Source organism: Polyodon spathula, chromosome 8 (assembly GCF_017654505.1).
Source record: "Polyodon spathula isolate WHYD16114869_AA chromosome 8, ASM1765450v1, whole genome shotgun sequence".
Classification (NCBI taxonomy): domain Eukaryota; kingdom Metazoa; phylum Chordata; class Actinopteri; order Acipenseriformes; family Polyodontidae; genus Polyodon; species Polyodon spathula.
This window is the reverse complement of record NC_054541.1, coordinates 24,540,853-24,566,687: the sequence shown is the minus strand read 5'-3', so window position 1 is coordinate 24,566,687 and position 25,835 is coordinate 24,540,853. Positions and strand designations below refer to the sequence as shown.

General features: G+C 36.8%; 2 protein-coding genes across 9 annotated transcripts in view; both read right to left on the bottom strand.

Moving 5' to 3' along the window:
• Positions 1–12,810: 12,810 nt before the first annotated feature.
• On the bottom strand, positions 12,811–18,812 carry LOC121320238 (SIN3-HDAC complex-associated factor-like). Its single transcript, XM_041258490.1, has 6 exons — positions 18,707–18,812; positions 16,435–16,567; positions 15,623–15,722; positions 14,018–14,141; positions 13,508–13,658; positions 12,811–13,067 (listed from the first exon to the last, which is right to left on the bottom strand). The coding sequence occupies exons 2-6, from the start codon at positions 16,560–16,562 to the stop codon at positions 12,899–12,901; spliced, it is 672 nt and encodes a 223-aa protein (XP_041114424.1). The 5' UTR covers positions 16,563–16,567; positions 18,707–18,812; the 3' UTR covers positions 12,811–12,898.
• A 4,544-nt stretch (positions 18,813–23,356) lies between these two features.
• The window catches only part of LOC121319639 (DENN domain-containing protein 5B-like), a 100,471-nt gene continuing 97,992 nt past the window's right edge, over positions 23,357–25,835 (bottom strand). For all 8 annotated transcript variants that reach the window (XM_041257259.1, XM_041257264.1, XM_041257261.1 and 5 more), the window contains 2 exons: positions 24,911–25,085; positions 23,357–24,620 (listed from right to left, as the gene is read on the bottom strand). In XM_041257259.1, coding sequence (XP_041113193.1) covers positions 24,437–24,620; positions 24,911–25,085 — 359 coding nt within the window. In that variant the 3' untranslated portion in view covers positions 23,357–24,436. The remainder of the gene's footprint in view (positions 24,621–24,910; positions 25,086–25,835) is intronic.

Below are 25,835 nucleotides of genomic sequence, written 5' to 3'. Positions count from 1 at the left end.
AGATGTCATTAGGACTAGACTAGCTGAGATCAAGATTTCAGGCTGTAACACAACACCCTGTGAAAACGTCCAAGGGGGTTGAATACTTACTATATGCACTGTATACATGCTGGCCTTTTAGAGAGAACATGACAGGATTTAAAGGTTAGCCTTGCAGGGTCCATAAGATAGGGATTTTGCCTGCAAGTAAAACTATCGTAGAACATTTTTGCAGAGCTGTGTCTGTTGCCACGTAATTCTTTTTTCAATAAGTATCCAATTCACATGTCACATGCCACTTGTGAAATGTTGCTATTTTTCCTACTAGCATTATAAATGTCTGTAATTCGTTTTACAATTGTTTTTTTCTATGGAAAAAAACTGCCTTAAATGACAATTTCTAGTAAAAAGCTTTGAAAATGTAGCCCATTGTATTAATTGTTTGCACATTTAGAGTCCAAAGTGAGAATGGAGTGTCTAAAAAAATATCAACTAAATAAATCTCTTACCGGTACCTTCTTAGACGTCTCACTTCTTTCCAAAGAAAACAGGTCAAGATCAGCACACTTCTTAGTTTCAGTCTTCTAAACATATTTCTGAATTAACCTTCAATGATTCACAATCAATGCATTGCTATGCTTAGCAATCTTATTTTCTTTATATAGATTTTATTAAATGTTTGTGAAAATCCAACATAAACATATGTTTTTTTAATGTATTTCTGTCAGTAAAAATACGTAAAAACCCTATGGAGGGTGTTTTAATCGAATCATCTTAATGTGGATATTTTTATCATTGGCAGTATTCACCCTTTGAGAAAAGGTTGAAATTCAGCACTGGTTATTAAATACAATACATTCTCACTAATCCGAACCATACAAAGCCAAATTGATCAATTATCCAAACCCTGTAATCACAATGAAAGGCATTCAGTAATTCACAGCAGTTCACAGTGCTTTTGTTTTTTACCAAAGGTTGGAAGGGTACAATCAAACTATTTTTAGTACGGCACAGATTATGATCAGTACAAATCTTTAATCTGAACAGGATCCAAGCCCAACAGACCCAGACAAGATACTGTAAATATTTAAAATGAAAAAGATATAAGAGATGACACGTGTCAAGTACTTTACTACATAGTCAGTACTCAATTAAAATGTGTCATACATCATTTGGCAGCAGTTGATTTGTAAAGAAACTGACGAAGGATAAGTGGAAATGCAAAAGGAAACTCGACAAGAAGCCTTGGATCTTCCTAGAGCTCCAATGCAGTGCTCAAGTACTTGAATATGAAACATAAAAGCAATGACAGAAACAGACACGAACATTATAACAGACCATTACACGTGGATTATTACTTGTTATTACTAATCATTAAAAATGTGGTGAATATGAAATGTGGTTTGTTCCAGTAGAAAGCGTAACATAGAAATTCAAATACTCACAGTTTTTCATCCAGGATTAGACTCCACTGGGAAATAAGAAATAGGGTTAATTTAATTCTCCAGAAAGATGAAATGTTTTTTAAGAACTATTTTAAGTCCATTTCCTCATAAAATATCACAATGTTAGGATGACTTAAAGGCACTTTATGAAAATGTACATTTTCCTAATATTTAATGCCTGACCTGTTTATTATTCTCTGTAGTTTTTTTCTGTTTAGATCATTTGTCATATTTGACAGTGTGGGCAATAATCCTTACAATATCAGTGTACTAGAGATGATATTTTCAAAAGAGCCTTGAAAGTTATAAGAAGTTTTAAAAAGTTGTCAGGACGTTAACAATGAAAAGAAAAATTACAGGTACATTATTTAAACAGTTGTAGCAACGCATGGAGACGTGTAATTTTATATTTTTCAGAAATCAACTACTTAGTCATTACTTTAAAACATTAAGCAGATTTAAGCTTGTGGAATCTACATTATTTTCAAATTTTTACATGTGATTGTGTTCCCTCATTTAAACAGATCAATACATTAATTGTATTGCATGAGGTGTATATGCATTCTGCCTGTGTGTACTGTATACCATGGACTTAGCATTGGATGTTATTTTGGCTATAGCTAGATAATACAGTTTGGAGATAAAATAGTGGCTGTAGCATACCTCTTCACTTTATATAGGAATGTTACCATGTAAATGCAAGCAACGTTAATATGTACAGTCATAGGCATAATTTACACACCCTTCACTTTTTCAGTAATGGGGAAATGCCCCCCACATTGCAGAAGTACGATGGGTAGAGCAGTCAAGAAAAGTGGCATGAAAACAATTTGTAAATTAGCTAACACAGGGTTGTAAGCGATCGCAAACGCAAACAAAAAAATAAATAAAATACTGCTCAGAGTTATTGTTGTGATCTTAGGCCCTTACCTTAAAAGCCAATTGCACTTCAAATACACATCTATTACGATAATAATTTAAAAAGTTATATTAACACCTTTTGAAATGACATCTCCAGTCACACAAGCAGGGCTCTAATTAAGGGCACAATGATTCAGAAGAGCTGTGACTACACAAATCACTACGAACAAGACAAACTGTAGTTCACAAACATAATTGGAGGTTTACAATTTTAGATAACCCAATGTGTGGCCCATCAGTTAAAGTCACATACATTTCCTGAATTGTGGAAAACATTATATTAAAAAGAACTTTAAGGGCCAAACTCAGTACATCATAACCAGTTCAGATGGACATTTCCTTTTTTCTGAGATAAAATCATTTGCAGATGCATGGGCAATCACAGTACACAGCATACTAGGGTTGGCAGTGCTCCGGTAGCTCAGCTCCAGCTCCAGACTGGCTCCAAAGCTGAAAGAGACCCCCTGCTCCAGCTCCAGTCTGGCTCCAGAGCTGAAAGAGACCCCCTGCTCCAGCTCCAGAGTTGAAAGAGACCCCCTGCTACAGCTCCAGGCTGGCTCCAGAGTTGAAAGAGACCCCCCTGCTCCAGCTCCAGAGCTGAAAGAGATCCCCTGCTCCAGCTCCAGGCTGGCTCCAGCAGCTCCTGCTTTGGCTCCGGATCTGATCCGGTGCAGCTCCACACTGCTGCTCCAGCTCCAGCTGCTTTTACCTGGCTCTGGGCTCCGGAGCCACAACAAATAGTGCAAACTAGGATGGTATCATTATTTATAAAGTTTGTTTTAATTGATGTTGCTTGGCTATAAATATCCCAAGATGATGAAAGGTGTTTTTGAGTAAAAGAGATAATATATAAATCTGGTTTTAAAGTTTTACTGTTTTATTTTCTTGTGCAACTTTTTTAGGTACTGATTTGACAAAATCAACATATTTACAACATACAACATCTATTTAACTGACATAACAAAGTAGAATATAGTATAATAAATAAAGAGAAACAAAAAACTGTTAATATTTTTCATGTTAAGTTAGGGGGTTACTAAAATATTAAAGACTAGAGAAAGGAATATGTTTACATGAGATCATTAATTTGAAATACTAACACAACATATTAAACAAACATTTTTTCCATTTAACCTATTTTTTTGTAAACTCATATTCAATTATGGTGCCTTCTAGCAGTTGCTCCCTTCGTCTGACACTGAATGACTTTTTCCAGATTCCCCTTTCTCAGTCCTTACTCAAGGATAGGTTACGGTTTATCAGAATCATTTGCAGAATTCAACATTCAGTCTTGTTCTCCGATCTGTGATTAGATCCCCTGCTTTGGAGAACAGTCTTTCACTTTCCATTGATGTTGCAGGCACACAAAAGAAATGGATGTGACAGCTGTGCCAACAAAAGCAATGAATATTTGCAATTTTTCCAATAAGCCAAAGGGCAGGAGTCCAAAAGCCCCCCTCCCCTTCTTTACTGCATATACACTACTGGTCAAAAGTTTTAGAATACCTCAATTTTTCCAGTTTTTATTGAAATTTACGCAGTTTAATGTCTCAATGTACTCTGAAATTAAAGCATAGAACAAATTAACAATTGGAGATAAAAATGAAATCGTTTTGTTTAACAAAATTTAATCTAAATTTCTTACTCATCAAAGTAGCCACCTTTTGCAGATGTAACAGCCAAACACACTCGTGGCATTCTTTCTACAATGGAAATAAAATATTGTTCGGAAAGTTCTTCCCAACACTATTGCAAAAGTTCCCACAAATGTGTTTCACTTGTAGGTTGCTTTGCTTTCACCCTTCTGTCCAGTTCATCCCAAACCAGCTCGATGGAGTTTAAGTCTGGAGACTGTGCTGGCCATTCCATGATTTGAAGCCTACTGTCTTGTTTTTTTCTTCTAAGGTAGTTCTGACATAGCCTGGAGGTATGCTTTGGGTCATTATCTTGCTGTAGGATGAACCCCTGAACAACTAGGCGTTTACCAGAGGGTATTGCATGGCACTCACTTTGTGCAAGTCGCCAACTCTTGATCCAGCAAAAGAGCCCCAGACCATCATGCTTCCTCCTCCATATTTGACAGTTAGTGTCACACAGCAAGGAACCATCCTTTCGCCTACTCAACAGCGTACAAAAACCCTGCCCTTTTTCTTATTTTGCCATCTTAGCAATGGCTTTCTTACTGCCACTCGACCTGTCAAACCTGCAGCTCGAAGTCTTTTCTTCACAGTTGAAACTGAGACTTGCTTACTTCGACCAGTGTTAAGCTGTGGTTGAAGCTGTTGTCCTGTGAGCTGCCTATCATGCAATCTGTTGACTCTCAGAAACTTGTCTTCTGATTCTGTTGTGGCTTTGCGTCTGCCAGTCCTCTTCCTGTCAGAGTTTCCTTCAGTTTCCAAGTGCCTTGATGGTGTAGGAAACTGTACTCACTGACACCTTGGCTTTCTTTGCAATTTCTCTAAAGGAAAGACCTACACTTTTAAGGGTTATAATGGTCTGTCTATCTTCCTTTGTTAATTGCCTTTTTCTCGCCATTATGATAGCAATATACTACCTCCTGCAGTACAACACTGTCCAAATAATGCTTAAGAGGGTGTAGTAACACAGTCTGTTCCAACACTGCTTTTATACAGACAGAGGGTTTGTAAGTAATACTATGTAACACAATTTTTGTTCCTGGGTAGTAAGTGTTATTTCCTAATTGCTTATGCCTCAAAAGTGTAGAAAATGGCTATTATTCCCCACAAACTTTGCTTTTGTGACCAGGACAGTGATATTTTGAAATGCACCTATTTCCAATGAGAAAACAGTCTTTTCGTTCACATAAAGTCAGAAAAAAACAACATATGAATTCAAATTAACATGTATTTATACTAAAGTAATACAAAAATGACTACAAAAGATTTAGAAGTGAGTAGTTTTTCGAGATTTACGATTATACTGTAAATCACTTTCACTAATCAGCCCCCAAATGTAGTCTCCCATCATATTCTTGTTATACTGTCCTTGGTAGTGGCGTTCAAAGTCTAGTATATCCTGGTGGAAGCGCTCGCCTTGCTCCTCAGAGTACGCTCCCATGTTCTCCTTGAATTTATCAAGATGAGCATCAAGGATATGGACTTTGAGGGACATCCTACAGCCCATTGTGCCGTAGTGCTTCACCAGAGTCTCAACCAGCTCCACATAGTTTTCGGCCTTGTGATTGCCCAGGAAGCCCCGAACCACTGCGACAAAGCTGTTCCAAGCCGCTTTCTCCTTACTAGTGAGCTTCTTGGGGAATTCATTGCACTCCAGGATCTTCTTTATCTGTGGTCCTACGAAGACACCGGCTTTGACCTTTGCCTCAGACAGCTTAGGGAAGAAGTCTTGAAGGTACTTGAAGGCTGCTGACTCCTTATCTAGAGCTCTGACAAATTGTTTCATAAGGCCCAATTTGATGTGCAGTGGTGGCATCAGCACCTTCCGGGGGTCCACCAGTGGTTCCCACTTGACATTATTCTTCCCCACAGAGAAATCGATCTGCTGTGGCCAGTCCCGCCTGTGGTAGTGTGCCTTGGTGTCCCTGCTGTCCCAAAGGCAAAGATAGCAGGGAAACTTGATTAAACCGCCTTGGAGACCCATCAGGAATGCTACCATTGCAGCCTCTTGATGCCATCTCAGAAAAATGCAGATATGTATCCATTTAGGCAGCTGGAATTAAACTGAACTGGTGGGCTTAAGGCCCCTGTATTTATACTACTATTTATATTACTGGAAAGTTCTAGAAAGTTCTAGAAGTTACTCCAAGTTTACTCAGCACTGAATCTATCTGGAATCTTCTGGAAAATAGGTAAATTTCAAAATATCACTGTCCTGGTCACAAAAGCAAAGTTTGTGGAGAATAATAGCCATTTTCTATACTTTTGAGGCATAAGCAATTAGGAAATAACACTTACTACCCAGGAACCAAAAAAAAAAAAAATTGTTACACGGTGAAATCAACAAAAGTTTGGTCACCTGTAGGAATTGTTAGCATCAACTTTCAAGGCTTAATTTACTTCCATTGCTGCAGAACAGCTGTAAGTTGTTAACCCATTACTTGTTCCCTGAAAAATGCCTTTTTGTATAACTCTGAAATGTACATTATTTTTCAGTTTTTGGTAACCTAAACATTTTCTTTAACCTCTGGCAGTTTACCGCTTACCTTTGTACCATTTCAGGTTATTCACTGGACTTGAACTGCTTAAATTTCAATAAAAACTAGAAAAATGGGGGTGTTCTAAAACTTTGGGTACCTTCCGCTCATTGTGCAAAGCAAATCCTTCTATGGTATCATTGTCTTCAGGGCTGCTGTCAGAAAGCTCATAGATGCTTTCAGATGTATGTGCTATCTTGGGTGGAAGTGGATCACTTTCAGCAGGTCCACATAGAACAAGACAAGCCTTTGGTCACAGCTTCTTTTTGCTCACTGTCGAAGAGAGGTTTTTAAACTGTGGATCGAGGAAGGTTGATATCTGGCAATCAAAATCATTCTCTAAGCTTGATAACCTTGCTGAGATTTGACTCAAAAGATAGTCTTTCACCTTCAAGCCAGATTCAGATTCAGTTTTAAGCTTCCCAAGTGCTCTGCGAATTCCAACCACTATAGAGACAAGGAGAGATGCAGTTGGGTACTGCAAAGAGAGTTGTGCTGGCTTACTGGAATGGCTTGAGCATCTCACACACTTCTTCTAGGAGCATCTTATGTTGAGCAGTAATGTTTAGTGCTGGTCTCTTCAGTTTCACAGCTAGAATCTTTAATTGTTCTGCTTGCTGGACCACTTTTTCAATCGTTGGAAAGCTTGAGTTCAATCTTGTAACAGTCCCTTGGAATTTTCTGTGGTTCAGATCCAGTTTCAGTCAGATACACCTTAGCATAAGCATACCAAGCACTCAGTGACTTCTTAAAAAGGGTAGCTATGGGCTGACATCTTCCAAACACTGAAGATATTTATTTTATGCAAAATGAAAGTAAGAAAAATGTCCTTTAAAAACAATGCTTTCATAAATAACAGTAATACATTAAGTATGACTAAAACTACAGTTATTATTGAAAAGCTTTGTAAATTTTATTTAAAATAAATAAATGTGATAATAGAATATTCAATAACAGTCTAGTTCTATCCTTCTAAAGTAAACAAAAAAGAGAAAATATACTTGACTGCTAATATAAAACGACAGATGAAAATTAGTTTTTCACAATTAATGTTTATGGATCGTTTTCTGTTAACAACTAGTAATCCTTTAAAAATACATATATTCCAAAAGTACTGATTAGTTACAGAAATAACTTTTAAAGTATTGGTAAATATATTGTTTTGCAGAACATTAAGCCAGTATCCACAATTGCATTGTGGCAGAGCAAAGCTCTGCCCTTTAAATTGGCAGGGATGGGGTTAACTTCCCCTACCTGCCTGGGTTTATTATGTTCAGGTGGCTGGGGTTGATTAGGTTAATTAACGATCAATCAGCGCCCAGCCACCTGATATAAAAGGAGACCTCTGCTTCTCATTTGGAGAGAGGGAGCTGAGGAAGCAGGTTGGGTTTTTTTTTTGGTTGTTTGGAAAGTTTGAATCCAGTGAAGGCATTGCCCAGCCTGGAAATTGTTATTTTTGTAAGTTTTGCTTTTTGTCTTTCTTTGTGTTTAAATTGCTTTGTTTTGGCCCTTGTGCCCTTTCATTTTTGTGTTTATTTATAATAAAATAGTTATTTTTTTTGAACTGCAGTCTGTCTCTGGGCCTCTTTCCACTCGTCAGCCTGCCACATGCATGTTTTACATCTTCAATAAAGTACTTATGTTCTAAGTTCTAAATTTTACTTATTAGTTATTTGGAGACTTGTTCACAATTAATACACTAAAGTAACTATACTGTGGACAGCAATAATAATGTAACAATACTGTAGATTGAGTATGTCAATATTAATTTTATAATTAATCTTCTCACTCAGATTATCATGGCATAGCTTGCATTGTGTTCTGCCCTGCTGTAAATGTTGAAATTGGCTGGCAACATCTTCGTAACATACCTCAGTTTGCTCTCCCTGTGCCTCAGCCATGTTGATATAGAGAATACTGAAGTGGTACTGATACAAGATGTTAAACTGGAGCATCTGGGTGGGGCTAATGGGATTGTCACTCAAAATATTTCTCATCATAAATAAACAAGTAGTGAAGTTGTGTTGGAGTCAGGTGATTTTTGACAATCAGACGTTTGGCCAATCAAAAGTCAGGACACCATTTCTGAAAACAGATTGCTATAAAACGAGGTGAATTTAGGCAGAGTAAGGGTTTAGTTAAAATTACATCATTTTAAAATAATTTGAAGAGTGTAGAGTGAAAATAGACTTGCCTTATTTTGCAAGTGTTTTACAAGAGGTGTGCACTGAGATGACAGAATCAGTTCTGGAACTAAGAAAGGGAAGGTGTCATAGGATTAAAATAAATACAAATAATATGTTATATACTAATAGCTGGTGTGAGAACTGCTTTTATTTCATCACCCCCCCCCCAACACATAACATTACCTATGAAGTTACATATTCTGTTAATTCAAGTAAATTGGATTTAATATATCAGAGGGTTTTATGTAAGGTATTAGAGTAGAGCAGCTCCAGGACCTCAGCTCCAGATCTTGAAGCTGGTTCCAGGTTACGGAGCACGCCCAACCCTATAGCATACCATGTTTTAACATGTAATGCAAAGTAACACTACACTGGACCACAAGCCACAGAGTGCTACAACCACTTACCCTTCCATAACATACCTCAGTACATCACATGACAACAAAACAAATTAACATTTGAATGAGTATTTTATTATTATTATTTTTTTTTTTTTTTACAAATCTATTGGGAAAGTAACTACATTATATATATTATATATATAGATATAATATATATATATATATTATATATATTATAACATATATATGCTTATGAGCTTAACATGCAGCCTACAGCACTCAGTATTCCCAGGTGGTCTTCCATCCAAGTACTAGCCAAGCCCAACATTGCTTTGCTTAAGCACTGCATGGTAAGTTTGATTTGAAGAGCTTTTTGCCGTCAGAGATGTTGCCCAGGGGTCACTACAAGGAAGTAGCTCTTCTTGACTCCCATTGATATAATCATGATATAATTTACTTGTTTAAAAGGAATTGCAAATCAAATCACAAACATTATCGGAACAAGGTCAGTTCATATGTAACGATTTGGAAAAATCGACATCAACTATAACACTTAAAAAAAAAAAAAAAAAAAAAAGAAGCTGTAACCCAGTTTATAATTAAACATAAGAATTTATTTCAAACTAATCCTATGATACCTTCAGTGTTGTAACTCGTGAAATGTATTTAAAATTAGCAATACATCCATTTTTAAAAACATGTAGCCTGTCTACTTGAAATTAATCTTAGTGATATACTGTACATCACCATTAAATAAGTAATATTTAATGAAACAATTAAGACATCATGGGTAATCTACAATTCCAAGAACCATATTTCAAATGACAAGAATGTACCTTCTTGCTGCCAGGCAATGGCTAAATTTTAGCAGTATACTACCTCCATCTTGTGGACAGATTAAACACTTCCTAATGTTATACTGTAGTAGAACGTGTAATTGTATGCTTTTTTTTTTTTTTTTTTTTTAGGTAATTGTGGTTCAATAAATTATTCTAATCACCAATAAACCATAAAAACCGGTGTGTTTGTGTATCCATTCAACATATTTCAGGATTAGATTCACTCTCACAGCTCAAAATGCACTGGTCATATATAAGCACCAATACAAAGGAGAACTAACTCCAGAAAGCAAACCTCTAAGGGAATACCAAGTCTTGCAAGGGAGGTGTCGGAGTAGATTTCATATTTGAAATAGATTGGAATTGCACACAAAGGAATATACATTGAAACAATTTACAAAGTGGTCTACTTTATTATAGCACAAATAGAAAAGTACAATATGTATAAAAATACAAAACTGTCTCGATAGATATCTAAATACATGAATACAATGTGCATCGCTACGTACATGCTCAGACTACAACTAACAGACACTTCACTGCTGACAGGAGGTCAATAATTCATGCTGGAAGTTGGGTTACTGGGAGTCCTGACCAAATTACTGTTTTGGTATTATACAGGTACCCAAACTGGTGAATAAGTGCAAAATAAATACAACGTTCAGATTTTAACAGCATTAGCTTAATGTATTCATTTCATACAGGATTACAAATTATATATCTCCCAACACAACATCCATAAAAGCACAAATTAAAGCACACTATAAAAAGGTACAACAAACAGTCAGGGGTTGAAGTTTAACTACAAATAAATACAAAATAATAAATAACAGCAATAAAGGAGGTCCATTATTACAATATTTTCCCTAAATTCAACAATTCCAGTTTACTGCAGCAGCAACCAACGATACCATTTCAGAGTGCATGCCCAGTACTGCTGTACAGAATACCACTAGCATATGGACTGGATTGCAATCACATTACTGCAAAAAGGAAACAAAATAAACATTTCATTATTACTGTTGGAATTGCTGTTTTCTAACATTTCTAGCATTTATCTGAAATTTAAGGGGAAGCTGCATTTAATAGTGACAGGAAATAACATTAAAAGAAAAAGTGAATGAAATAGCTGCCAACATGTTTTAACCATGAATGATGGCATGTGACAGGACCTAGTTACCCATCAATAATGACAACTGGCCAACCTACCCATGAACATCATTTAAAATCAGTCTTCAGCAGAGTCACATTCAATTTCGCAAAACAGCAACATATTTATATGATTTATGTGGTAGCTCCTGGTAAATGTGTTGAAGAATTGGCTAAAGTGTCCAAACCCTATTTATTTAATTATTGCATTATTTTATTTACAGGCTGCATGTGTAAATTCTGATGCAACTGGAGAAGCTTGCAGCTCACCCCACAAAGAGGACTACTTGCAGCTCTCTGCAGGTATCAACTAGAAAACTTCTATTTCCCTGGGGTAAGGGCTTGCATTATTGGAATTTTTAATTAGAACACTAATACAACACAACCACACTTATTTAAAAAAAGTAATTATTTAGACAAATATATACTAAATGAATTTGGGGGGGGGGGGGGGGGGGGGGGGGGGGGATAAAATGTATGATTCTGGTACATATATACAACATCAATAGGTTACAGTAGTCTGGAAAGATTCCAGTATGTGATAAGGCTTAAACAATACTCATTGGCTGAGTTTACATGCATGTGAAAATCATCTCTACAGTCATGACTGTGACACTGTCATGTGAATACATCGTGAAACAGCAAAAGGACGTCCTTTTGGCAGCATGACTTTAAGGGCAGGGTCAATCGCTTTCTCATGATAAAAACAGCTGTAAAATCCCTTGCAAACCGGAGCATTCTCTTTGACCGCAAAATTTAAGTAAATGTTTCTACACTGTCAATACCATCAAGATACAAAATCGCATATTAAACCTGACCGGCCAAACAAATGCAACACTGCAGGTCTGGCCTGGACCTTTTTATTTTATGTTGCCAAAATCCTGCAAAACTATTTACCATCACCTGAGGATTCGATGGTATTAGAAACGTTGACACCACTAGGTCAACGTTATTAAACTGACAAATTGTTTCCAACACACTAAAAGAGTAGGAAAATGCAGGTTATATTGATTACCAGAAATCTGACTGACAAACTTACAGGCCAGGAGACCCCTCACCCCCCACTTTTTCTTTTTAAGCTTTACAGAGTCTGAATAAAATACAGAAATGTCCTTTGCTTTTATAAATTCATTTTTTAACAAAAGGGTTAATCTTCCATATACAATATTACACACGTGTACAGTACTACAAATACAGTAACAATTAAAAAAATCACGCTTCAGACACAGAATTGAGAAACAGTTTTGGCGGTTTAGCTGATTTGAAAAGCGCTTTACATTATGTTTAAAAACTGGTTGAAACAAAAACCTGGAGAGGTTCCAATTCTCCAAGGCATGCAAAATACTAGGTGATACAAAAGTTTTGGCCATAGCTGTAGGGTGCACTGGACTGGGATAATACAGTGTAATTTGCCATTTGCAGACTGCCACTGCAAATACATTATTTAAGTTCACTTCTGAAACATTGTTTGTGTGAACTGCTAATGCACATATAGAAATTGCTCTAAAGTTGTCTGCAAATCTTAAAGTGGAGGAAACAGTGGTTCTTTCCTTTATAACCAGCTGTACAGGACCACTGCAGTTATTCCCCTGTTCTAGAGCCCCCCCCCCCCCCCCCCCCCCCCCCCCCCCCCCAATTGTAAATACCCGTATGAATTACTTAAGTAGGTGTAGTGTATCCAACAAATAGCGCAAACCACATGTCAGCATCGAGTCCCAGTGCAGTCCTTCCGGCTTTTTTTGCCTTCAGGAACTCCCCCCAACCGACAACTGGGGGGGGAATTAAAAAAATAGTGTTTGATCTGCTCAAACCACCCAAAGCTTTTTCAGAATTCCACCGATTCAGGAACTGTGGGTGTAGTGGGTCACCACTCTTCATCCTCCTCTTTTATGATTGATGGGGACAGCAGGCCTTGTGTATTCTGGGTTTCTACCACCTCCTTTTTATTGCTGCAACAGGGTTTGAAGAGATGGGGATCAATAAGGACCTCACCAAAACGGCCCTTGTAGATTATCCCGCAACACACCTTCTGTCTGGGGGGGGGGGGGGGGGGGGGGGGGGGGGGGGGGGGGGGGGGGGAAGAGGTGAAAAGTGAACTTTAGTGTCTTCCTCCTCTGTGACCTTGTGTTTCAAGTGTAACAGAGGAGTCGGTAGCGGCTACCAGGTTCATGGTTTTGATTTATTAACTTGAGCAACATTTTTACAAAGAACCTTGAAATTGGATTAAAATGGAGTAGTATTGCAAGGCACATTTTTACTGTACATGTGCAAAGACATACAGATAATTCAAGCACCCTAACTGCATACAAATGCTGATGCAGTGGGCGTCAATTAGACAAATCAGAAACCCAACAAAAACATTAAAAAAATAAATAAATCAAAGCTATGTATTTTCCAGGAAGGGTTCTGAAAAACTTTAATCAATATGAATGGACGTTTAAGTAGGAGGCTTGGGCGTTCTTTCATCCGTTACCTTTTCCAGTATGTAAGGTCAAGGAAGGAGAAGACGGGCATCCTGCCGGAGCCTGTGCCCAGCTCTGTGTCAGATCCCTCGTCGGAGTGATTGCTGTAGCTTGGGGACTGAGCTGGGGAGGCACTTGATGTGGTACTGTGGGCATCAGAATCTGGAAATAGTTAAACAGAAACAAATTTTAAAAAATTACCAATAAAAACAAATACTTGTCACATTGCAAGACACTGTACCTAACACACTAACAGCTTGAAAAAAAGGTCTAGAATTAGAATGATGTAGTCCCCTGATCCTAAGAAAATATAATCTATGTAGTAAATGCTCCCTTGTATGCTTATAAATTATTACTATTTTTTTTTTTTTGGTCAGCTGAAAGCAGAAATATCACTTAACACGTTTAATATGATCAGCATCAATAAAAGCCAAAAGTGAACATATACTGCTCATTTACAATCGGTTTATTTATTCACAATAGAAACAAAAATTGGAGGAAGCTGCTGCATCAGTTCTTACTTTGTCGTTTTAATCCCTTCTTGAGTTTGCTGATCTGGCCTGACCTTATTCTTCTGGTCAGAGACTTCATTTTCTTTGTCTTTACGGCAGTTTTTAAACTTGGTCCACCTCTTGCATCTACCACCTGAAACTCCCCAAAGAAAAAAAAAGAATGATTAGATAAAATTGTTTCCCAGCAGCAAAATCATGCATCCCATTCAAACTAAAATTTAAGTACAAGTGCATCCAAAAGTCCGGACCAATACCTGGTCCTAAAAGTATGATTCTTATTTTTAACAGGTTAGATGTTTGTTTCGGTTTTGCAGATCACAACGGCTTATATCTGGCGCTTGTGCTTTTAAAAGTCGACAAAGCTAGCCACTTGCAACAGTAGTTTACAGCCTTGCAATGTGTCCCTGTTGCTTTCAGGGTTCAACAGATATCCAGAAAACAAACCAACCACACTCCTTCAATCCACACAGTTTAGTTACCTGAAGTTGTACTGCACGATGTTTAAATACATTTGGTATTGAAGTTTTGTTTTTAAGTAAATCCCAAATCACATGTTCTTGCAAAAACCGTTCTTGCATTTATATAAAAATGCTTTCAGTGAGATGATGGCCGGTAAACGTTAAGAAGCAATCGGAAGCCGACTGCAGGAGAAAGTACCAAGAGAGAATTAATATTCATACAGAAGTGCACAACTCTATTGACTGGATCCATACAATAATTAAAAACATTTAATTGAATCCGAGGTACATCTCAAGCTATGCATTTATCTGTATATAATATATAAAGCATGTTTACAAAGTGGTGAGAGCTCCATAGTCTGCTGTTCCAAGAAGCTATGCATGTTTGCCATCTTAATTATTCCTGGCAAGTCTCCAGGTCACACCAGCATGTTGTAAATATGTAAAACAGCAGAAGTCTCCCTGACATGGAGCAACATATTAACACAACCTAACACTACAGTGGTTTGTGAATTTCATTGGACCCTGTTCATAAATATTCAGACGTTTAGGACTGCAAACTGCATGTCAGCATATGACAGAAATAGACATTTCCATCCACTAGCCATCATGGCTGATGGATGAAAGAATCCACTGGTCCCACACAAATTCTACTGGCCCAGTATAATGTATGTTTGATATTTTAAATAATGCAATACAAGAAACATTAGAGACTATTAACTACTGGAACATGTAAACATTACATTAACTGACCATTGAACAGGTCATAGAGTTAGAAAAAAACAAACCTAAACCGTGTTTGCGTGGGACAAATTGCTATTCGTCACTTCCGAGGTAGATCAACTCCGATTAATTTCAGAAAATCTCTTCTTGTTGTTGAAAATGCCTCATATTAGATTTGTATGCTGCCCCTTTCTAAATTATTACCATTATTTATTTATTTATTTTTAGGAGTACTTTTTATTAATCTTCAGCACTATAAAGCTGATTTTATAAACAACAGAATTTACAAAGCTAAATTGTTTAATTTAAACAATTTACAAAAAGCCATATAATGTACTGAATAAACAGTACATCACAGAGATGACCTCAGCACAAAAAAAACCAGAGTACAGATAGTCTTCTTTTTATAAATCTAACTTTAAAAAGTACATACGTGATTCCAGTTCTTTTTAGATCCCACCGGTAGCTTCTTCCACCTCTTCACAAGTAGCACACAAGCGTTACAGATTTCTCCAGAACGATTTTCATGCAGCCTAAAAAATGAGCATATTAACATATTTTGGTCCGTAAATTAAAACAGGATAATAACTGGCACTGTATTGTTAAAAGTGACACCTAGGTGTCCCATCATGTTAAATATTAGACTTAAACTTCCACATACACTGTATATCATCCAAATCAATGACATGCTGTCATAAATGCTGCAACAGATTTTGGCCTCACAGCCTTTGTATGGCATGCTCTTCACAGTAGTGTTCATATCCTCATTGAATATGGTGTATAATACTACAATAATGACAGCACCTGACTGTTCTACTTCATACTGGGCAATAATAACAGTAATACAATACTATCTAGGTATTTATTTTAAATCTTTGACACTCTCTGGATTAGAATTAGTTACATGTTCCCATATGACAAGTTGATCTAAATACATTATTTATTTACAAATAACAAAAACATGATCTATGCGACTGTTAAAAAGAACTGCTGCTGGCCTCATTTAGTTCTGTTTGTTTCAGACTAGGTCCCTACTGTCTGCAAGCATCTAAATATAAGCAATTTGCTGGAACAACTTGTGGCAGCCAACCTGTTCTATAAATTGCCATTGAAAAAATAAAATAAGAACCCCCACCACACACACACACACACACACACACACACACACACGTATCTACCATCTATTTTAGAAAGAGATTCAGGTTCACATACTCCCACAAACAAATGTGCATGGTTATAACTTACCCAAAACAACTGTGAAAGTCCTTTTCATACCGCTTGCTGTCAGTAAAGCGAGAGCTTGAGGACTTGGCTCTGCAGATACAGCACCCATCTATACTCCGGTACATCTTTGGCTTATGGAATCCAAACATCTTCCCTGTAGAACAAAAAAAAAACGCTAGTTGGTGCATGGCTTGTGTACATTTGAAGAGATTCATTGACCTGACCCAAATCAAAAATAGGTCAGAGGGATGTTGTATAGAAGAGCTAATAAAATGAATGTATGTCAAGACATGCACCAGCTAAACACCGTAGCATGCACTTTAAATAATGATCCACGTTCAATAACACACCCAAATTAGAATATAGTAGAAAACACCTGTCTTCAAATATTTACAATACTTCAACGAAACTGGGGCATACGTTATACTTTGCACATAATAAGAAACGAACAATTAAAGACAATTTATAATCGCTACATTGTCTGGATAGTTGTTAACGTGTGGCAATTTCTCGGGCAGATAGTCTCCAGTAAGGGATTTGTTCCTATAATATGCACTGGGTAAAGTACTGTACCATAAGGTATTCCCCCCCCCCCCCCCCCGTAGAATACACTGTATATTGACATACTATGTAGCCGACTACAGAGGGACAAGTGAACTGCTAGTTGAACAAAGCAAGAAAAAGTGCCATGTGTATTACTAGCATACAGAAACTGGCTGTAATATAAAACCTTACGTAATTCAACATGGCTTTCACTTTATTTAAAAGGAGGTTTAGATGCTATGCTATAAACACTACAATTGCGGAAATTAAAAACGAACACACAGCGGGACAACTACAAAATATTAAGATAAACGATAGGGTTCGAAAAAAAAAAAACAACAACAACCAGTCAAATATTACACCAGCAGCCTTTAAATGTGCATATGGCAGAAGACGACAATCACCGCCTACAACTATTTACATCAGGCTTGGCTGGTCGCAGCTCATACATGCGCAACCATTTTTAAATACACAGCAGATCCCCACCCCAAGTTTCTGCGACAATTTGTATACAATATAACAAGTGTAACACGATTCTTACTTGTTCACTTTAAAATTGTTACAATATTTTAATATTAAACATTGTTTAAGCCAGATGCGCACGACGCTCTTTGTTTTCAATCGTGCAGCATCTAGTTATGAGCAGCATGACACGAGCAGAAAGACGTGAAACCGAATATTTGGCAATTTAATGACATTGAATGCACAAAGCTTTCCTTTAACCTTCAAGTCGCATTTTAGCGTCATATTAAAGTCCAATTTAAATTTACAACCACAAGAAAATACATCAACTTTCAGTTTGCAGCAACACCCCCTTTTGAACTGGCAAGACGCATTCACCACTCAATATGTATGCACATTATACTCAATTAAAAACACGCAGAAAAAAAGTACAATTTAATTACAAACATCACTAATGATGCGAAACCATTGCATTACTCTTCCTGAATTCACCAAGTGTACAATTTATGAGTAGATTTAAAAGGACCACAAACATGCTGTGGTGCCATCGGCGCCACATTCCAATCAAAGAACGTGCAGTGAAATGGAAATCTAGCACCAAAGCCACACAAATCAAGACTTAAACAAACCTCATGTTTGAAACTGAATTCATACAGAATGTACCAGTATCCAAGTTATGCAAACCCGGGGGCTTCCCAATTGCTTGTGTGTACTAGTCAGCAAAAAAGAGGTAGCCAAAAAAAAAAAAAAAAAAAACAAACAAAAACAAAACAAAACATTGATTCACGCTAGCAGAAAACGATATTCTCGGTTTCGTGTATATATTAGCAGATCATTTTCTAGGTAAACACTTGCTACAGGTTCTGCATGTTTTATTTGTAATTTTAACAATCCGCGAGCCGGCAATCATTTGCATTTTAACTGTTAAAAGAAGACATATAAATACAGGAAGTAAATGTCGTTGTCCCGTTACTGAAAATAAAACAAAGCGCTGACAATTACACAGTGTGGTGCATTTTCTGCAAAATTAATACCACGAGCTTTGAAAAACCTGAAGGCTATTTCACCGTGCACAACGGCACCGTATTGTACCATTATTTTCATTTTAAACTTAAGTCTGTATGTAAGCCCAAATACAGTTTGATTAACAAGTTACGCATACTGACGAGACTAAAATTATAATAATAAAAAGCTGTCTGTCTGTTCTTGGACTGGAATTCATCGCAATTAATTTAAATTAAGGAAAAAACAAATCTGCGCACTAAAGTCAAAACCCTGACTTACTTACTTGTTTAATATATTTAAAAGTAATCGCCTAAACGATGTCTTCAAGATGCAAATCCAAACTCTGCCAACTCACTTACACGATACAGAAACAGAACCCGCCGCCCCCCTCTTGCTTGATAACTTGGTTATTTACGTCACTCTCTTGTTCCGAAGCAATTCTGTAGTAAATTATTTGATTCTGCGCACGCGCTGGTCCCATGCCACCATTTTCTTCAATCAAATTAATTTACATACCCGTGTGACGTACAATAGTGGCCGCATTCTGTTGTCCTTATAAGGAAGGGAATATTGCGCGGGAAAGAGGGCTGGCATTGGTTGCTATGGTAATTTTTCAATGTACTGTGAATGCGAGCGATGGGGGTGGGATACAATTATTTTTAAAATGTATTTTCTTTTTCGAACAACAATACAGGTATAAACCATGGCTAAAAACACACGGGACTGTGTACAGCACAGCAAAACAATGAAAACCAAACAGGAAAACATATTAAATCAAATAACATGTTTCACACAAAATTACTGTTTTTAAGACTTTCAATTACTGCTTGACTATTTGATTGGAAATTATTTTTTTTAGCTCAGCTTTAAAGTTACAAAAATGATTTTTTTTTTCCTTAAGAATTTAGATTTATGATTAGAAATGTTGGCAACAGTATGATTAAATTAACAATAGACTGTGCGCCTTTGTTTTAAGTATATGCTATTTACACTTTGTAGATGAACTGGTACATTTAAATGGTCTAGGGAGATTATGGTAAGATTACATAATGCCCTAGTTAGACCCCCAAACATTGTACAGGTCAATCAACTACAAAAAAGACATAATTGCACTTGAGAAGGTACAGAGAAGGGCAATTAGACTAAACCATGGACTCAATGACATGAGCTACGAGGACAGGCTCAAATAATTAAATCTCTTCAGCCAAGAAAAAACAAGGGAAAGAGGAGACTACATTGAAGTCTTTAAAATCATAAATGGTATCGATAAAGTTAACCCGACAGCTTCAAATTTAGCACAGAGAGAAGAACAAGAGGGTACAAGTGGAAGCTGTAAAAGTAAGTTTAGAACAGAAGGTAGGAAGTACATATTTGCACAGACTGTTATAAATGCACATACTAGCCTACCAGGTGAAGTAGTAGGATCTCAAACACTGGGATCATTTTAAATTAGTGGTGTCATCCCCCAGTAGGAGGAACCTTGATGGGCTGAACGGCCTTTTCTCATTCTCATATTTTTCTTATGTTTCTAAAATTCCCCAATTCATTGAAAATGTAATTTGGTATAATAACCCCAATAGTGCTATTGCTGTTTTATCCATTCAGTTTTAAATGTATTGTTCACATGACTAAAGTCTATTATATTTAACAATAAATAAACCAGATTTATTAAAAAAAAATTCAGGGGGTTGTGTTTCCAAATAAATGTTGTTAATACATAATTGATATCACTAATAGACTTATCTGAGGCATACAAGGATTGTGCAGGATATACATTCAGGTTTTGATCCAAATGTATTTTACTGCGCTTTTAACTAAAATGTTTTAAACACTTGTTACAGTAGAGTAATGAATACATAAAAGGGGTGATGTAAGGATACACGCAAAGTGGTTTGCGGGTGCAAAACCACCATAATGCTGCTTTATATAGTGTGGTGTATGTAAAGAATGGTGTTCACCTGGCCGCCTGCATCTGCTATCAAATTTGCACTTTGCCATCATTAATCTATTAAAATTATATTGAAATGCATTCAAATGAAAAAAAGAGAACAAATTGGCCGGGATCTGTATACTAAGCCGGCACAGACATTGTAATGTGATGTAAGGATTTTGCCTTGCACTTAGGCAATTGCTGACCCTCCAAAAACTTTACACCTCTTCTTACAAGATGCAAACCATTGTAGAAGTGAGTAACTAAGAGCTGTAAAAAAGCACACACCTGCAGAGACCTGTCATTGGCTTCAGGATGAGTGATGTGGTGCACTTCCTGATGCAGTGACACTTGGCTCTTGTTGAGGAGTGGCAGGAACACGTTCGGAGGAGAAGGGAAAGACGAAGAAGACCCTGCATATTCAATCCCAGGGTCACTTTGTTTGGGATGCCGGAGGATGCGATGCTAAAGCGTTATCATCTCACTCCGCAAGTCATTGTAGACCTAATAGCTGAATTGAGGGATGAGCTAGACTCCAGCGTCAATCTAGGGTCTGCTTTCCCTGCACATGTGAAAGTGCTGTGTTGTCTGCACTTAACCTCTGGTTCCTTTCAGACCACAGTTGGAATGACTGGAGGGATACCCCAATCCTTTTCCAATGCTAGGCAAATTTCTAAATGTCATGCTAAAAAGGACAAGCCAATAGATATAATTTCCTAAGGATACTAGCATAACTGATGTTGCCTGAGGCTTTTCCAAACAACTTTGTTTCATGCTGAGTGACCTCAGCCGTAAGGACTCTCAGCTCCTTCTCAGAAAACTTTTCTTTTCCGTGCGCCAAGAGGACTTTGCTGTTTTCCTCTGACATATTTTAGGCTTTGCATTTTTGTGCTCAAATTAATAGTGAAATTCTTCACCATTAATGTTAAGAGATCAGATTGATTGTTTATGAAAAAATATTTTTCCAGAGCTGCGATTTTTCTCTTTTCCAACCACTTAACACAAAAGCACCTTTTGCTATTTCTTTAAAATGATCATCAAACGCAGCATGTAGATTATACAATTTCATCATTAGACTATGGATCTTTATTGATTAAAGAATATTGTTTTATCAGTAAGAGTCAATGTTACTCCACCTCCACCTCCACCCCCCCCCCCAGGGGAGTGCCCGGGGACTTCTAACAGTGACTCAAGGCAACCAGAGCATTTGAAAGGTGGAATACATTCAATTATGACTTATCCAATTATGATCTTTCAGTTTTGTATTTTTAATATATCATTTTTTTTTCTCAATAAAAACTTTTTTTCCCCTTAACAGTGTGGAGTACGTGTAGATAAGTGGAAAAAAATCCTCATTTAAATGCATGAAACTCTGAGGCACTGATACAACAAAATGTGAAAAAAGTTCAAGGGGGTGTAGACTTTCTATAGGTAATACATATATGTAACTTAAACCAAGTTAACTTTGTCGAAATGGTGAAAAAAGTGAATTGGTTCTTTTGGCTGATTTACTTTTGCTGCGCCAATACCCTGAAAACATGTAAACTATCCTTGCTGTATAGTCTGGCAGTTCTCCCTTTGCTGATAACTTGGTGCAAGGAACTACAGTTCCCCTCATTTCTAAAAAGGAACAGGCTGTAGTTCTCATATAGAAGAAAAACAAAAACATAAAGAACAAAGCTTTTTTTAATGAAATGTTTCATAAATATTACAACATAACAGTGATGTGAACAGACATTTTACTGCACTGACTAGAGCTTAATTAATACTAATAAAAATAAAGACACACAACTGTGTTTATGCATTGCACTCATATTGATATCCTGAAAAAAGACAGCAATGCTTTAAATACTGTTTTTGTTTTTTTTTTAAATCTGTTTCACATATTTTCTTCCAGGGGTAAACATATACTGGTACTGTAATTGATCACTGCAAAACTTTTCATTTAAACTGTGAATGGCTGTTAGGAACGATGCTCCACAGTATTAGCTGCACAAATCCATATATATTGCTACCCTCTAAGACTAACATCTTAAAGGTGTAGCAAGTTGAAAGTTAATACAAATACTTTAGGCTTGAGATTATAAAACATTTAAAAGGCTATCTTTATTAAAATTAAAATTAACATGAACAAATGATATTTTAAAATCAGGTTTGTATAAACTACAAACATATTAAGCTTGCACAACCCAACACATAACTTTCTGTTTGTCACATTTAATGATTGGGTTCTCTTAAAAGAATCAGGCCTGACATATAATTTAAATACAATCTTGCATTGGACAATTGGTAGGATCAATTGCAGAGCAGGGAGAATGATACTTATACTGAAATTGGGCATGCCACAAAGCACGCCCAGATTAATTAAGGACAACACAAATTAAATGCAAGACAACTGTACAAACTCCAATGAAATATCATTCCATGTTATACAGTACACATTAAGCCATTAAACAGTGAACTTAGAAATGGACACTCCAAAACTGAAATCCTGGCTACCTAGTTGATTTAGTTGACTTATGAATAGTGCACATCCCTTTTAAAACTTGCTTGGCACATTTATTTATGTTTAATTAGAGTACCAACGCTGGACTAAAAGACAGGAATACCCTGCGTATCAAATAATGGAGCCTTTAATACTATTTGTAATATGTAAGACCATGGACAGCCAGGTAGGCACAAACAATGTATTGTGGTGTAAAGTGCAGCATGTTTTTAGATCTACTGTAGTGATGGGACGAGCGTAGCCTTCTATGAGACTAAAACTGGAACTTTATATATACGCTCTACTCTTTAAACAGGGCCACGCTGATTGAACTAGAATAGCCCTGACAAAACACACAATCTTGCTGGGCCTTTAATTGCACAAGTTAATAGGAAGGTAAAATCATCAGCCAAAACTTTTTACCTATTATGTAATATATATATATATATATATATATATATATATATATATATATATATATATATATATATATATATATAGAGAGAGAGAGAGAGAGAGAGAGAGAGAGAGAGAGAGAGAGAGAGAGAGAGAGAGAGAGAGAGAGAGAGAGATCCTGTTTCCAGCACTAACATTATTATGAGTTATGATGATATACTGATGTCTTAATGTTTCATTATAACCAGAGCAGTGTTCTGTACTGGAGGGTCCTAGTTGCTGTAAAAGAAACACTAAAATCTTCAATTGGACCACAAAGAAAAGCCATTCAGAGATGATATTTCAAGTGCTCAGATAAAGCTTGCATTGGCAGCAGTAGTAAACTTCACAATGCAACCTCCAGGCAGAGCAAGTCTCTTAGCCACAACACATTCTTATGCAGTGACTGATAACTTTGATTTGATCTTGTGATAGAGAAGGCATGCTTTGCATCAATTGCTCCAGAAAATGACACACTTGCACAGTAGGGCCACTCCATAAAAGTGGTATGTTTGTCACACTGATAAGCCATCAATATCTGTGGTGATGGATCTACTGTAACACAGTTTGATCAAAGAATATTGGGCTTGCCAGTAGTCTGATATTGATGATTAATCCAATGTAAAAAAAAAGTTATTGCCCAGTAACTACATTTGAATTCCTGAGCACTAACTATGACATGCTAAAAGCAAACAGAACAGAACCAAGCTTGTCAAGTGCATGAGCATGCCTTCTAGCAACAGCTGAAGATTCTACTGAACTAAATAGTTAGCAAAACACAGGACATTACAGAACATGTTTGCCTTTTGTTTTCTGGTAAAATCATCTTAGCAGTGTATTAACCTTTTATTTTATTGAAAATGTATTTACACACATCTAAAACACACGAAAAATATTCTACATTCTTACTAATTTCAAAGTTTCTTTAAACAAGCGAGGTAATACTACATTCAGCTTTATCCATTACTTCCTGACCAGGCCATTGTGCTTTCTCACACGTCTTGTGGCCCAGTCTATGATGTCTTCTTTTGTTTTCAATCTATTAAATGTCACTTGCCATCCAGTGTTGCACTACCAGCAGCAATATGGGCCAGAAAAAGGTCGCTATAGTATTCTCAGAATGTAGACCGATGCCAGCCAGTCTTTTTTAACATACAGTAAGGCTACAGGGTTATTCCTTTGACCAGCGAGGATTCCAGTGTAATATTGAACTCATGGACTGTCTGGAGCACCCGAATGAGGGAATTCACCATCAGGTGGTCCCGGAGCAGAGCATATTCTTCATACATCGTTGTGATTAGAGGGCATTCCACCAGGAGCGGGATCCATTGAAGAAGCAAGTGGTCCCTGAAATTGCAAAGGCACAATGTAAAGCAATGGTTTTGTCGACTCCCAGTTCAGAAAATAACTATTTTCTTATGTAGCGGAAAAGTTCAATGTTGCTAGGTGAGCTATTAATCCTAGAAATATTATCTTTTTTTTTTTAAATCAGTTTCAATAAAGTGTTAAAATAGCTTCTGTTTTTGTAAGATTTACTGATCTTCTTGTCCTATTTATCCTTATGTTCTAAAGCAGACAATTTACCTTGCACAAGAACTGTACTGCTCTAAAACCAGCAGGAGATGACTGACACATACCTTGCCCCAAGACAAACAAGAAACTGTAATTTTCCATCTTTTCCAATGTTCCTTGGGGTAACGTTGATGGCATTCACATAATGACAGAATATTTTACACATGGATCTGAAGGATTCCATTCCCTCCACAGTGTCCCCAATCTGATCCGTCATTTCAAAGTAGGCCACGGCTTTCTCTGTGCAATAAAAACAAAAATGGCATTCAAATGTACTGGGTCTGGTCTGGTATAAATAGAATTTAAATGCATACAAAATATACATTCTCTTTATACACTCCTGCTAATCTGTGTGGAAGATACAGTCCTAAATTGTACAGAATATACACAGAATCAGCCAGGAGGTGGTGCTTCTGTTACAATCAAGCTTAACATTTGAAAAAAATATTATACAGGTACAGTAATTGTGATCTGACATTGTGTAACATCAGAACCATACTAGAAATGAGATGCTATATTGCTCTGGTTAACTAAAAAAAAAAAGAAAAACACAAATCACAGATGAGTTAATGACAGAGATATAATAAAAAGAAATGTGGAAACGTGTCGGACCCCCTAGGTGACTGCGAGGGAATGTTTATTACAGCGATAACTTTACATAATATAATAACTGGTGAGAAATTTTTCCAATGGGCTCATCCAGTTGATATTTCCTGTAATAACCGTAGTTATTACGGGAAACACATGAGCTGTCAAACTGAAAGGGAGTAGAGCAACAAGCAGCACAGAACTCTGGCAGGAAAAAAAACTGCTCACCGGATATTATAAAAAATAGTGTGTTGTAAATGATAATTTAATACCACAAGGAGTGGGATGCTACATAAAACGCACTGCCAAAGTATTCTCTATTTAATAACTTCTTATCAAGGTCATAATACACACTTGGAGGCGCAAAGCAGCTGGATATGTATTTTACTTTTTAAACTGAAA